Below are 14124 nucleotides of genomic sequence, written 5' to 3'. Positions count from 1 at the left end.
GCAGCTAGGATGGATGCCAGATGCCAGCAGTGAGTCCAATTAGACGGGCCTTAATAAGCTATTGTCCATTCTCTTTTAGGGGCTGGGAAACTCTGCAAACCTAGTCCCTGTGTACATAGGAAATAATGCTTGATTTCCTCCTAACACAACATCTCTGGGAAACAAGCCACATGTTCCTGCAGGCATTTTCCAAAATTAACATGACTATATAAGACTATTAAGGTAGTCTTTTTCAACAAAGCAGCTTTTAATATAGATGACTACAATTTCCATCCTGATGCTAAAAGTGATAGGGTTTGTATCTAATGAAAGTAATAATAAATGAATCCAAGTATCTGACTATTGTGTTTAGCTCGCTTTCCTAAATTAAGTAACGTTCATTCCAAATTAGCATCCCAGGGTCTGCACTGCCAAATTATCTCTCCAAATCCTATCACCTGAAAGCAAGAAATGTAGTTCTTCCAAAGCAGAGTTTCTCAGACTTGGCAACCTGGAGATGCGTGGACTTCAATTCCCAGAATTCCCTAGCCAGCATGTCCCTGAACCACATATCTTCAAGTTGCCAAGGTCGAAATACACTGTTCTAAAATATTACACATTTGAATACATTGGGAAAATGTGGACCAGCTTTTATATTAGGAAACAAAGCCAATATTGAAAGGTTTCGGGGCTGTGGAAGTGCACTTGGGAGTTTCATATAAGCCAGCTGTTACACACTAACCCTTTGTTGCAAAGGGCACCTTCTGTAATATATTTCTGCCTTCCTTCCACAATGAAGCTCAAGAAGAAATAGAGGCAGGTCTCCACATGCCAACTAAATCCAACCCTCTTGACCATTAGCAAGGGGTGCATGATATGTCTTCAAACCAAATTCAGACCCAATTTAGGAATTTAGGCACGCTGGCTGAGGAATTCTGGGAGTTGAAGTCCACAAGTCATAAAAGGGCCAAGTTTGAAGACACCTGGTTTAAAGCAACCAAACACTGAATTCTGGCAAGATTATGACATGAATATCCTTTCTCAAAGAAAACAAGAATCCTAATCTAAATATTTGACTTTACAAAGTGAAATTGCAGCCCATCCTATAATATTTTATATGTGAACAAGCTGTATTTTTCTGGGTATAAAATGGAAATATTGCTTGTGATTCTGCAAAGGTCTTGAAGACAAAGAAAAATTATTCGATGAGCAGTAACTAATGTGTTAAAAAGGAATGTGTGATATTGAACTGCTAGCACTCAAACATTATAGGTAATCCTCAACTTATGATCCCAATTGAGCCCAAAACTTTTGTTGCTAAGTGAACCTCTAAGTGAATTTTCTCCCATTTTACGACCTTTCCTGCCACAGTTATTAAGTGAATCACTGCAGTTGTTAAAGTTAGTAACCTGGTTGTTAAGTGAATCTGATCTCCCCATTGACTTTGTTTGCCAGAAGATCACAAAAGGTGATTACATGATCCCGGGACACTGCAACCATCATAAATATGAGTCAGTTGCCAAGCACCCAAAATTTGATCACTTGACTGACTGGGGATACTGCAATGGTCGTAAGTGTGAAAAATGGTCGTAAGTCCCTTTTTCAGTGCCACTGTATCTTTGAACAGTCACTAAATGAACCATTGTAAGTCAAGGACTTCCTGGATAAAAGAAACAGATTCTTCAAGAAGAATTAGGCTTATCCATTGATATCTGCAGAAAGCCTTTCTCAGTTAAAAGTAATAAAGGCAAAGAATATTGGTGGGAAATCTTCAAGGCTACATAATCCGTCACCAAGCAGCCAATCTAGGAGTTGAAGGTAGATTTTTTTGGACTCACAATCCTGAGTGGTTGAATTCAGCAATTCCTGGTTTCTAAGCTGACGTGGAATATATTTATGCTATCAATGCCCAGGTGAAATGATGTTTATCATTAGGCAAATGCAGTTGGAGGTCTGCTGTTAATGAACTAGATTAGAAATGCGTTAAAAACAGCAGGCCCAAACAAGCTTGCAAAGCATCTCAAGAGGCTAGGCGAGGCCCAGAGGTCCATGTCAGCTCCTTTCCTTATTACTGCATAGAGAGTTGAGACTAATATAGAAGGGGAAGAAATAGTATACTTACTAGATAACAAATAATTTCTCCAGAATTGGTTCTAATTACCCAGCTGGGAAATGCTGGCACCTTGATGCAGTTGTAGATAATAGTTCCTGGGAGAAATAGTATTTCAGTTTTGTTTGTAAAATCTGTTATTTGAGCAAGCAACATTGAAAAGGCCGTCATTCCTTGATATAACATTACAGTAAAATAAGCCTTTATGCACTGTATAGAGAAGGGAAGGAGTGGGGGCTTTCTGACCCACCAAAAATTTTATAATAACAGAGACATGGGCTCAAGTAAATCCAGCCCTCTAGCTAATGAGTTACTGAAATGGTGGTGATCAAAGAGTATAAGTTGATGGTATTCCAGCCTATTTCCACACATGGAATGCCATCAGCCGGGAACAAGTTGGAAAAAAATCTGATTGTCAAAAAGTTATTGTATTGGGCACTGAGACTACAGGATGCCTGTGGAAAGAGAGAGCCTTTCCTCACCTGTCAGCCCTTCAAGGAATGCCAGGAAACAGATTCTACAACTTTGACTATAATTATACTGTATTAATAATGTATATAGGTTGTAGTTACATAATCCTGAAAGCCTAACAGTGTCTTCCCTTCCCTCCCTCTTCTCAATTTAGCTTTTGTAACCATTTCTTCATAATTTCTCCAAGGTCAGCACCTGCCTTGGATTCAAGAATAACATCTTGGGATGGGAGAAATGTTTCAAGCTCCATAGGTACAGGGGAAGCAGTACCAGGCTGGAGCTTGTCAGATAAGACAAAGAAAAAAGATTTAGAGATGAAAACATTATTAAAATATATTTGTTTGCTTGCCTCTTTGTGATGCAAGATCTTGGGCTAGTGTTTAGAAGTACTTTAGGGAATAAATGTCAGGGTGTCAACTAGTCTGGGTGGAGATTTAGAACTAACTGGATCTGCATACATCCTGCAGGACTTCGTGCACAATCTGGGAATTCTCTGGGATTCTGTCCTTATCGGGGAAGTCTGACAGTGGCCGTGACATTTGCAGGAGGAGGTGGCATTGCTGGGATGATGTTGCTGAATGATAGAAAAATGTGGAGCCATTGCAAAAAGATTTCTCAGTCCTGGGAAAGTAGAAAGCATGAGAAAAAGAAATGCAAAACCACTCCCATTAAAGTAGAACTTTTCACATGCTTTCAAGATTCTAATACCTTAACCACATTGCTCTACATTCCAGCAGCAGCCTACTATAAAAGGACAAATTCAAGGAGGTGTCCATAGTTTTACAGTTGCTGTCCTGCCCATTTTTATGTGTGTCACAGCGCACATTATAAAGCAATGTGGCTTTACTCATTAGGTTTCAGCCATCATCTCAACTTTTGCTGCTGTAAAAACTTTTGTGCATGCACAACTAAGACTATAAATATGAGGCCAGAGCTCTTAATAGTGGCCCCAGCTGGTGTGGACAGGCAACTACTTTTGGGGAGTACAAAGTCTGCTACAGAATTGTAGAAAATGTTTTTAAATTCATTTTGCCCTCTTAAGCTACACTTTAGTTATTTTGCCGAATGTCTCTATTTTTCTTGGCTGTATGTTGTTGTCACCATTGCTGGTTTCCTATAATGTTTTTGATTGACTTCATAATTAAGATTATTTTTCCAGGGGTGTCATGGTAATTATTCCACTTAGGCTGATGTGAAGTCCGGTAACTTGAAGCTTATTCTGGAATTCTTTATCAATGTTAGTTAACACAACAGATTTCCTTAAAACAGCCACTGTAATATTTTTTTTAAAATTCACAATGAAATTGACGTATTTGGATTCTTTAAAAAATGAACATGCTGTATTTTCTGAAGAATTATGTACAATACTGTTTTTATGTTAAAAACTTGACTATTCTTGTTTTCCTTAATATTCTAAGATAATATTTTTTATAAGATTAAGTAAAACAAGAGTGACCATTTTTAATGCCCTTATTTGTTTTTGAAAAACAAATCCTCAATATCCAATTGATTGATACTGGTTATTTCTTGTACCAGTGAATATAACTGATTAATTTATAGCAATGAGTTTATACCAAAAACTCTCTTCTCACTTCAGTGTGTCTACTCAGGCACGAGGCATGTAACATACCAACTTGCAGATGTCTCTCACTTGAATTCTCCATTTCGTTTTGCTGTCTGTGTACATAACAGCATAACAGTCTCGACTTCTTGGCAGGCAGAAGTCTTTATCCCTTTTCAGAGGCACACCCAGCCTCAAGCCACCCCTAGATTAGCACTGATTATTCCAATAGTCCCGAGGAGTTGTTTGCTTTAGCAGCTGTTTCCTTCATTACAATGATGAAGAGTTCAAGAAGCAGGATTTGGTTGAAAGGGAACAGCAAATGATGTCATTGACTATGTGGGGCAGGGCTTTATTTCAGGCTAATTTCCCCCCCCCCTTTTTTTCCTCTTGCAGTGTCTTGCATCAGGCAAGGATAAAAAAGCAGAGCCTTAAATGGCAACATGTGACACACTTTAGAAAGGATAACCAAGAGTTATTTTCCACCCTGTAGGTTGTTTTTTTTTTGTTAAAAAAAAAACTTACCAAGCTCAGGGTTTAAATTCCTTTCACACCCCTTCTCTGGGATAAAAAGCTTGCAAAATTCTTCCTCCAATCTATATCTATATTCAGCATTGCAACTTCATTGTATATACATATACACACACATATACACGTATATAGATATAGATTGGGGAAAGAATGTGTGTGTGTGTGTGTGTGTGTGTGTGTGTGTGTAAACAGCAATGTGGGAGGAAAATTTCATTTCCCTCGTGTCTCTTCCTTCTGCAGTGAATTTAGGGCAGCTTTACCACTTTGCTGCAAAATGGAGCCGCGGATCTGTCAGCAATAGGCTGAAACTTGTCATGGTCACCCTGCTATAAGAACGTGATAAAAGCCCTGCTAAATCAGCCCAAGTTCCATCGTAATCTACTATTTCTCACATTGGCCTGTTTGATGTCCTTGCAAGCAGGAGGTCCAGATGTAGGTAGCCCTCTCTTTCTGAAAATCTGTGAAGTCAGGATTTGAAGGCCAGCTGCCCCCAGTCCCAAAAACAATGAATCTCGAGAGAAATCACCCTCAATTAAGCTGGTCTTCTCTATGTACATCCAATCTGCTTTTAAACTCTTCCAACTTGGAGGCCATCATCATCTTTGGTAGCAAAGAATTCCAAGGATAATTACGGTAGGTTTTATATGCGGGATCCTCTTCCTCCCCCCTTTGGAATTTACGAACAAGACTCTTTGAATTTGTATATTCTGAGCTTCACTGAATTTATTTTATACTCACCAATATAACTGGTTTATTGCAGTTGAACCTGAAACATAATTAAAGCCTCTGCAAGGAAATCTGGTTTGACTTAGCACTTATTTTAGGTTGGATTGACTGAACTAAGAGTGAAGAGGAGATAGGTGGATTAAAACACTTTTAGAAAAGAGGTAACCCTTTACAAAAGTAGATAACTACTCAAATAGGCTCAGCTGGCAGTTCTGCAGCAATATCTATGACTCGTTGCAAAACAGGCACAGGAAGAAATTATAAGCAGATGACTCAGGCTTCCAATATGAATGTTGCTAAGATTAATCCACAAAGAGAAGCTTAACAATTTGGCTACTGCTGTGTTGGCATCCATTTGGGAACCGGCTGGAACAAATATGGTCAAAAAGGTTTTACAAGGGTTCAGTGTTTAGTTAGTGAACCCAAATTCTTATTATACCCATTAAGTGGGTTCCAAAACAGACCCACTAACCATAAAGCTTTGTTCATGGCCCTGCCAGGCGAGGTTAGCTAATGGTTAGTTCAGCTAGCCCAACCACTTCCTTTTTTAAAAGCTTCATAATTTATCAAAATTAATAAGACCATTAGTTTTACAAATTTGTAATAAGGCGAGGGATATTCAGTATACCATTAATAGGATTTCTAGATCTTTTTTCCCCATTACCTAGATACTCTTTTATTCTTTGTATGTTGAGTTTTTATTCTTTGTAAGCTGCTTAGAAGTCACTGAAGGTGAGTGGGTGGCCATATAAACCATATAAATTCAATACATAAATAAAAAATAGGTATGCATAATAACAAGAACCCATCTGAAACTTCTCCCCAGACAATTTTCATTCTAGGTCAGGAATAGCCTGGGTGACTTACATGCAGAAAAGCCCCCTGTCAATCACTGCCATCTCCAGGTAAGGATAGAAAGGCTGTAGCCTTGAACTAGAAAGATTGCAACAGAATTGAGCTCAACTCAGTACAAAGCAACCCCCATTTCCCAATGTGGAGCCACTACCCAATCATTGCTCCCAAGAAAGGCACTGACCGTAGTGAGGAGAAATCATAGGAGTTGTAATGCACATCCTCTGAACAAAGGCAGCTAGGGGAGGGTAACACTTTGTTTCCCCCAAATATGGGCTTCATAAGAAGTGAATGAAGAGGCAAAAAGAGCTTCTGGTTTTGAAAATGTTGATTAAAATTGATACGTGTACAGTATAAAGGTAGTAATAATGCTGGATTTGGTGAGTTGGGGAGCATTCAGTGCAATGCTTTCCTCGTGACCCCCTTCACCCTGATTTCCGAGCTGCAGATAAACAGGGATCCCTGGTTTTTATACAACTACTTTCTAAATTCCCAAGACATTTGATGCAAAGAATATGTCTGTTTTATCGCATCTTGATAACAGCAGGGTCCTTCTCTTCTGCTTTTAGCTTCTTTTTCATCTTGATTTTTTCCTCTTAACTGGAAGTGACAGTCTCCTCTGGTGGCCCTCTCTGTGCACACCCTCCTGTACAAATAAATATAGGAACTGGTGGAAGCTGTCAGGCCCCACTGAACCCAACCAGGGCAATTCAAGGTGTTGGGAAAGAAGCAGGCCCACCCATCGTCTGGAATCTGAGTGACTGCTCCTCTCTTTTCCTCTCATTTCCAGAAAAAAATGAGTACAGCTTGCTGCCTTGTTATTTTGTAATGTGGCACTTAGGTACCAATGAAAAAGTGAATGTGTATACATGCATACATACCCTTACCTATGTGTTTTGTGTTAAGTATAAAAAAAATGAATTGATTGGCCTGCTGAGATGCTCTGATTGTAAACTTGGAGCCAGACTATATGCAAATCCACTTTGAATTAAAATGGTTGAAGCATTTCCTAAAGAATCCTGTGATATCTAGTTTCCATCTCATGCTTATATAGTTCTCATTATGTAGCTCTCATTTTTTTAGGGATCACTATGGATGAAGAGACAGCTTCAAAATGTACTTCTCAAAAATGTACTTCTTATTCCGAGAGTTGGTGTTGTGTCAGGGCCCCATCTCCCTATAGTTCTGGGGCATATCTAGAATCTATCAAATGAGGAAAGGGAAACAGATCATTTCTGCTTTTTCTTTCAGTTCAACATTTGGAGGGCTCAGATTATTTTCCTATCTCCCTTATTTTTTTCTTCAAACCACCCAATCATTGAGGGACTTTTGTGCCTTTATTTGCTTGCTCTAATAGCCAAAGATTTCAAACGGGAAAGAAGAAACCTCTTCAGGTTTGGAAATACCTAAGACAGTGATGGGTGAAGCTTTTGACTGGATGTGCCAACAATTCAGAAAATGCCTAACTTGACACTGCTGGTGTGTCTCACATACACATACTGCCAAACAAAAGAGGAACGATTATTTACATATTTATTTTAAAAAGTACAGTCCAATCAATGTGTGTGATCCCACAGGACCTACCACGTGCCACTTATCTTCAGGCGGTGTCCTCTTTCAGTTGACAGGCCACTGAGGCCTACCCAAGGTTCCTCTGGATTTCACAAGGATTTTGGAGAATGCTCTTCTGAGGCCTCTGTAGCCTCCAAGCACCCCGTGAAAGCAAATTTGCTTTTAACTGACATTACATCAATTAAAACCAGGATCCATGAACACTGGCTAGCAGTCAAACACTAAGATCCCAAATCCTTAATCTCTAACCACACCGACACCAAACAACAGTTTGATTGAAGCAACACTAAAATCATCGGCCACGCTACTATCCACCACACTCGTGAGTTCATCGAAGCCTGTCACTCAACAAACAATTCCCTCAACACATTGACCTACAACCAGCCTTCGAACCCCTCAGAATCCAAATCAACTGCACAGCCAGCCAGAGACAGCCCCGACCCATGCAAGCCCCCTCGCCCCCCTCAGCAGTTCACCTTCCAATGGCCCTAACCTGAAGTAACCTCCCCATCACAAGACCCATCACAAGCCTCTCTCTGATGACTCACACCTGACCCATCACAAGACCCTCACTTGACACACCCACACCTGAAGCCCTTATAAACAGAAGAGCACTGACACTTGCATCCCCTAAATGCCGCTGAAGTTGTTACCTAGCCTGGTAATGAAACATTTGGAGACCAACCCACAAGCTGGGAGAATGAACCTTCACCCTCAAACTCTGTCCTTGCATGATTTTTGAGTGCTCCAGTACTCTTTGTGCAGCCCTCTTGTACGAGTTCCAGCGGGTTTGGATGCCATGCGAGAACATACCCCATTCTCACACAGCCCCCCCAGCCTCCAAAAATCCCTCAAAAAAGGGCAGGCTTTCAAGAAGAATTGTCTTCGTGCTAGTAAATTTGGTGTGACACCCAAAACATTGCGGCATGTCATCTTTGATGTGTGTGCCATAGGTTCACCATCACTGAGAGGGAAGAGATGCTTCATAATAGAGTCCCAGCTATTCACAGGATGATGGAAGATGATTTGATACCACGAGGGAGCCATTGCTCCATTCCAAAATGTCAAGAGAAGAATCTTTCCCTTCAGTTATTAAACCAATTTCCATCTTCAGCATGTACTCTTCATTTGGCCTAACCCTAATTATGGCCCTTCATAACTATCTTGCGTAATGTGAAATAACTATCTGTGTAATGTGAAATAACCAGAATAACCAAAAACAAGAAAGGGAATTTTTTTAAAAAAATCAATATAATTGTGAATTGCTGCATAAATACAAAATTGCAAAGTGCCTCAGTTCCAGGCTGTTCAAAAGCTGATTTTTTTCCTGCTTTCATTCTTTTTGAAGTTATTAATCATGCCCATAGAATTTTAAAGCATATTTTTTTAGGTTGCATAAATAAACAACTAGTGAAGATTGTTTAGAGCCAACCAATGGAGTAGTTTTAGTGGGCATTAAGTATTATTGATTGCCCAGTTTGCTGGCTGGCTCCAGCTCTGGGAGGTTTGGACACAAACAGCTGGAAGGGGACAGATTGGAGAAGCTTAATCAGATTATTATCGTTTGTTTACCATTCTTCCATGGAATTCCAAAAATAACCCAGGGTCTGTCTGGGCTCTTTTGTTGCCCAAACTGACCAAATTGTGACCAGCTTTCTTTAACAAAGTGTCCATATCATGAATTTTGGACCCCAACCTGGTTCTAATGCACTGCCTTATGCACTAGTAGTATGTCAGTATAGACAGACAGGGAAGTGCTTTGTCAGTATATAGACAGGAAAGTTCTTCTAGTTTATGCTCACGAGCACCTGAATGTTCACAATGCTACCTTGGTCTCCCCCCACCCCTGCAAATGATTGTTATTGTTGAGGAGAAAAAATAGAAGTAATCCTAAATTACTAAAGAGCCTTGGTGGAGCAGTGGGCTAATGCCTCCTTAAGTAACACCAGCTGCCTGCAATTAGTGCAGGTTCGCATCCCACCAGGCTCAAGGTTGACTCAGCCTTCCATCCTTCCGAGGTAGGTAAAATGAGGACCCAGATTGTTGGGGGCAATTAAGCTGACTTTGTAATAATGCTGCTTGGGGGTGTGTGTGAAAGCCCTAATAAGCAGGCATATACATAGAATGAAGGCTACTGCTAAGCTTGTAAGCCGCCCTGTGTCTTTGGAGAAGGGCGGGATATAAATGGAATTTTTAAAAAAAATCCTGAAGTACGTGAGTACAGTATATGTATATGTGGGGAGGGGGAATGTATATACATTTAAGTGGAAAAGCCTGGTCCAAACAACCCAGAGTAGAAAAGGTGGGACTAAGAATCGAAGAGCAAAGGTGGATGCATATATTATATAATAACAGCAGATGGGAAGCAGGACAATTTGAGAAAGAAAAAGAACGTACATGTCAGCCAAAAAAGGTGTGAAAATATGGCAGAACTAAATGTTTACCCTTAAGAGTCCTCTTCTTTTGAAAAAATATGTTCAAAAGAAGCATAAATTCGAAAGAAGCATAAATAGACATTGCAGCTGCCCACTCCTCTTGTCCCTAAGAACATCTGGGGGGGAAATGTAGGCAAATTCAGAGTTTCCTTAAGCAAGAGTTATTGTGGGATCCTTTCTTGAGTTCCAACTTAAAAATTTCCATAATTTTGGGTGATGTTCTACATGGATTGGGTTGGTTTGCAGGGAGGTTTTCTTGCTAATAGCTAAGCAATAGTTTAATGTTTCTGTTTCAGGAGGAAGATCAAGAATCAGAAAATGAGAAACTAGTGGTAAAGGAACCTGAAGATGGTAAGTTTGGGTTTTTGTAATATCTAGAATGTTGTCAGACATGGGAGGTGACGGTTAACACAAATAAGCACAGTCCACAATTAGAAGGACCTTAACAAGATCATGGTCCAGGATCATTATCCACTTCCTCTAATATTGAATCTACTAGAAGATACATTGCAGAAGACTCGCATGTTTACAATTCATATAACAATATAACGCATGTTTACAATGAATTCATATAACAATTCTGTGCATTCCTTAATTGTTATGAATGCCCTTTCTAAGCATGTATGGGAGACACCCAAGATAAGCCCTGATATTTAATGTTATTAATGAAGAAAAAAAGCCATTTTTTGTCATTCCTTAATCCACCCATTCATTTAGAGAATACATGATGGAAAAAAACCTAGAAAAACAGCCTTCATATTTGGACTTGAATTATGTAGCATGAACAGATACATTCTCAATTTTAAGAAGAATGCAATACTAGTATAGACTTTTTCTCAAAGGAAGTGTTAAAGTGCTTCCTCCAGTCCTTAATCTGGTAGAAGATTAAGTCATCCTTGCATGAACTACAAAGTCTTGATGCTGATTCCAACCCTGCCTCAATGATAAGACCAGTTAGTGTTGTTCTCCTTACACCAGGGGTCTTCAAACTTGGCCCTTTTATGACTTGTGGACTTCAACTCCCAGAATTCCTCAGCCAGGCACACTGGCTGACGAATTCTGTGAGTTGAAGTCCACAAGTCATAAAAGGGCCAAGTTTGAAGACCCCTCCCTTATACTTTTAATGTGGAACAAATGAAGGAAAGCAATAGCTTCACTTTTCCTTCAATTGATGGTTACAGGTGGTAGAAAAACATCCATCAATTTCTCTCAAATTCCTAGAATGTGGCTGAGATGGGAGAGAAGGCAAGTTTTGGCTGGGGACTAAAATAGTAAATTTGGCCAACTGATAATTTGTTCTGTTTGCCCCCCATGCTTGGAGGGGATTGTATTAAGAGGGAGCCAGGATAGTAGCTGATATCATTTGATGGTTTGGCTCCTTTCAAACATGGTTTTAACGCTATTCTGTAGTGGAATGGAGTCACAGGAAGGAGGGGCTGTTCCCAGCAGGCAAAGAGACAGTGAAGCTTAGAATGCCTGGTAGACAGCAAGAGGGCAAAGGCAGGCCTTCCCTAACAATTCACACAGAGACCCATGAGTGGGAGAGTCAGTGCAGTTAGAGGCAGTTTTCTCCAAGAAGAGGCAGAGGTAACGAGATCAAGGTCCTTATTTTAATGTGGAGATCCAGGTCAGAGGTTGCTCAGCCAGAGATCTATAGGGAGGAAATAGGGCCTCTGGTCAAGATGCCAAGAAATGCTTGCTTGTTCCAGCAGTCTCCCTCACAGGAGCTTGCAGAAGGGGTCATCCAACAACTAAAAAGGGCTCAAATATAAGGTAATCAACATGCATTTTCATTACCCCCTCATTACATTATCCTTAGCATCACAGCTTGAGGAACTGCTGGAGGCTCTTAACTGATTAAGGAGCAACCACAAACTTTATATATCTAGAACCTTTAAGGAGATTGTAGCTGCCTATAGTAGACTTGCCAAGATTCATGGAAGTTGAGACTATAGTTGGACAATCATCATAGGAGGGTCCCATCAAGCAGTCCACAGTTCGCTTGTTGGTAACTGTTGGGGAGCACAAAGAGCTTTTACCTCTTCACATCACACAAACCCATAATTTCAGTTATATTGGGATCAATGTGGCTAAGGCTTCATAACCCTTCAGTGGATTGAGAGAAGGGAACCCTCTCCTTTCCCTCTCCAGTTAGCCAGCATCATAGAGCGCAAACAATAAGGATTCCCACCTTATTAGACTCCAAGCAGGGAGTGTACAGTTGCCAGCCAACTATGCTGATTTTGCAGGTGTATTTGGAGAAGAGGAAGCCTCAGCTCTTCCATTGCATAGACTGTAATTGTATTATTGATTTGAATCCAAAGGCAAAGATCCCAGCCAAGAGGCAGCGTCCAATGTCAACCAAGGAGTTAGCGATGTTGTAACAGTATATGGATATTAATCTGAAGAAGGGGTTTATTAGGCCAATGAAATCATGATCTTCTACACCTACGTTTTTCATTCCTAAGAAGCAGCCAGATTCACAAGCAGCTGGGGCTCAAAACCCAGAAGGGGAAGATCCCATGTGCACAGTCCATGATTACAAGGACCTCAACAAGATCACAGTCCAGGATCATTATCCACTTCCTCTAATAGTGGATCTACCAGATAAGTTGCAGAAGGCTCGCATATTTACAAAGCTGGACCTCAGGAATACATATAGCAGTTCTGTGCATTCCTTAATTGTTATGACTTCTTTCCAAGCATTTTATGGGAAACACCCAAGATTTTTACCTACAACCTCCTGACAAGGGTCAGTTCCTAGCCCAATGAATTTCTTTCAAGAACAACCGGCAGCGCAAGCACTGTTGAAGCAGCAAGCTGACTGAAACAAAATCAGCTTAGAAGAGGTCAGTGGATTCATGTAAGAAGGATGGACTGCCAATTTCAGAGGGAGACAGTGTGTAGCTTTCAACTAGTTCCGCTTTCTGATTGATGAACAGAATCGGTTGACCGAAAAGGATATGAGAAGGATCCTCTAGTTTTACCTAGGCTGCCACTATTTTATGAGAAAGAGGAAACATAAAAGTGTGCATATAATTCTAAAATTACTATAGAAATTAGTAGAAAGAATGAATGAAGAATGACAAGAAATCAGGCACAGTATAAATATTTCATTTAGCTGATGAAGAGTGAAGCAAAATCTCCATGGTTAGAGCAGATGTCTCGGCGTCACCCCAGATATGTGAGAAAGATTCGGGGATGTCTTACCGCTAGTTATAAAAATAATAGTCTCAGTTTAGCCCATTGGAGAGGGGAAGAAATGTTATCTTTCAAATAGTCCCCAATCACAATGATATTGTATGCATAGCATAGGAGCCTTCATTTTGACTCCATATCGACATTATGAAGCCTCTGTACCTTAAGCATTAGACTTCTGGTTGCCAACTATAGATGGAAAGGAAAACAAAATGTTCACAGATCCCTAATTTTAAATTCCCCCCGAAAGAAAGAGGAAAGGATACATAAGTACACCCATAGAATGCCAAAAGTCACAACTTTCGAATAAGACAGCAAAAGGCAAGGAATAAGGAACCATAAATGAAAAGAGGAAGAGAAAGATAGAGGCACACAACAAAAACGGCTGGACACTGTCCTGGAAACGAGTCAATTTATAAAACGTAGTCACAAAGGTGCCCCAGTTTGTCCTACGATCTCTCAGTTAGAAGATTGGGCAGATACAGTTTCATAAGGAGACCCAGAGGTGATGCATACAGCCATGTTCATCAGTAAAGGAATCATATATCATGCACTTATGACCAGGGATATTTAACAAAAGGACGAGAGAGTTCCTCATCAGTATGCTGTACCCAGAAGCCTGCCAGATGGGAAGTCAAACCCACTTCTATGTTGTATACACATCATATTTGAAGCAATAACCTAATTTA

General features: G+C 40.2%; 1 protein-coding gene across 2 annotated transcripts in view; it reads left to right on the top strand.

Moving 5' to 3' along the window:
- The window catches only part of MXRA7 (matrix remodeling associated 7), a 52846-nt gene that overhangs the window by 17761 nt on the left and 20961 nt on the right, over window positions 1–14124 (top strand). For both annotated transcript variants that reach the window (XM_081319954.1, XM_081319953.1), the window contains exon 2: window positions 10534–10588. In XM_081319954.1, coding sequence (XP_081176080.1) covers window positions 10534–10588 — 55 coding nt within the window. The remainder of the gene's footprint in view (window positions 1–10533; window positions 10589–14124) is intronic.

Source organism: Vipera berus (genome assembly GCF_964194415.1).
Source record: "Vipera berus genome assembly, chromosome: 2".
Lineage (NCBI taxonomy): Eukaryota > Metazoa > Chordata > Lepidosauria > Squamata > Viperidae > Vipera > Vipera berus.
Note: the sequence above shows the minus strand (reverse complement) of the source record. Positions and strands in the feature narration are given on the sequence as shown.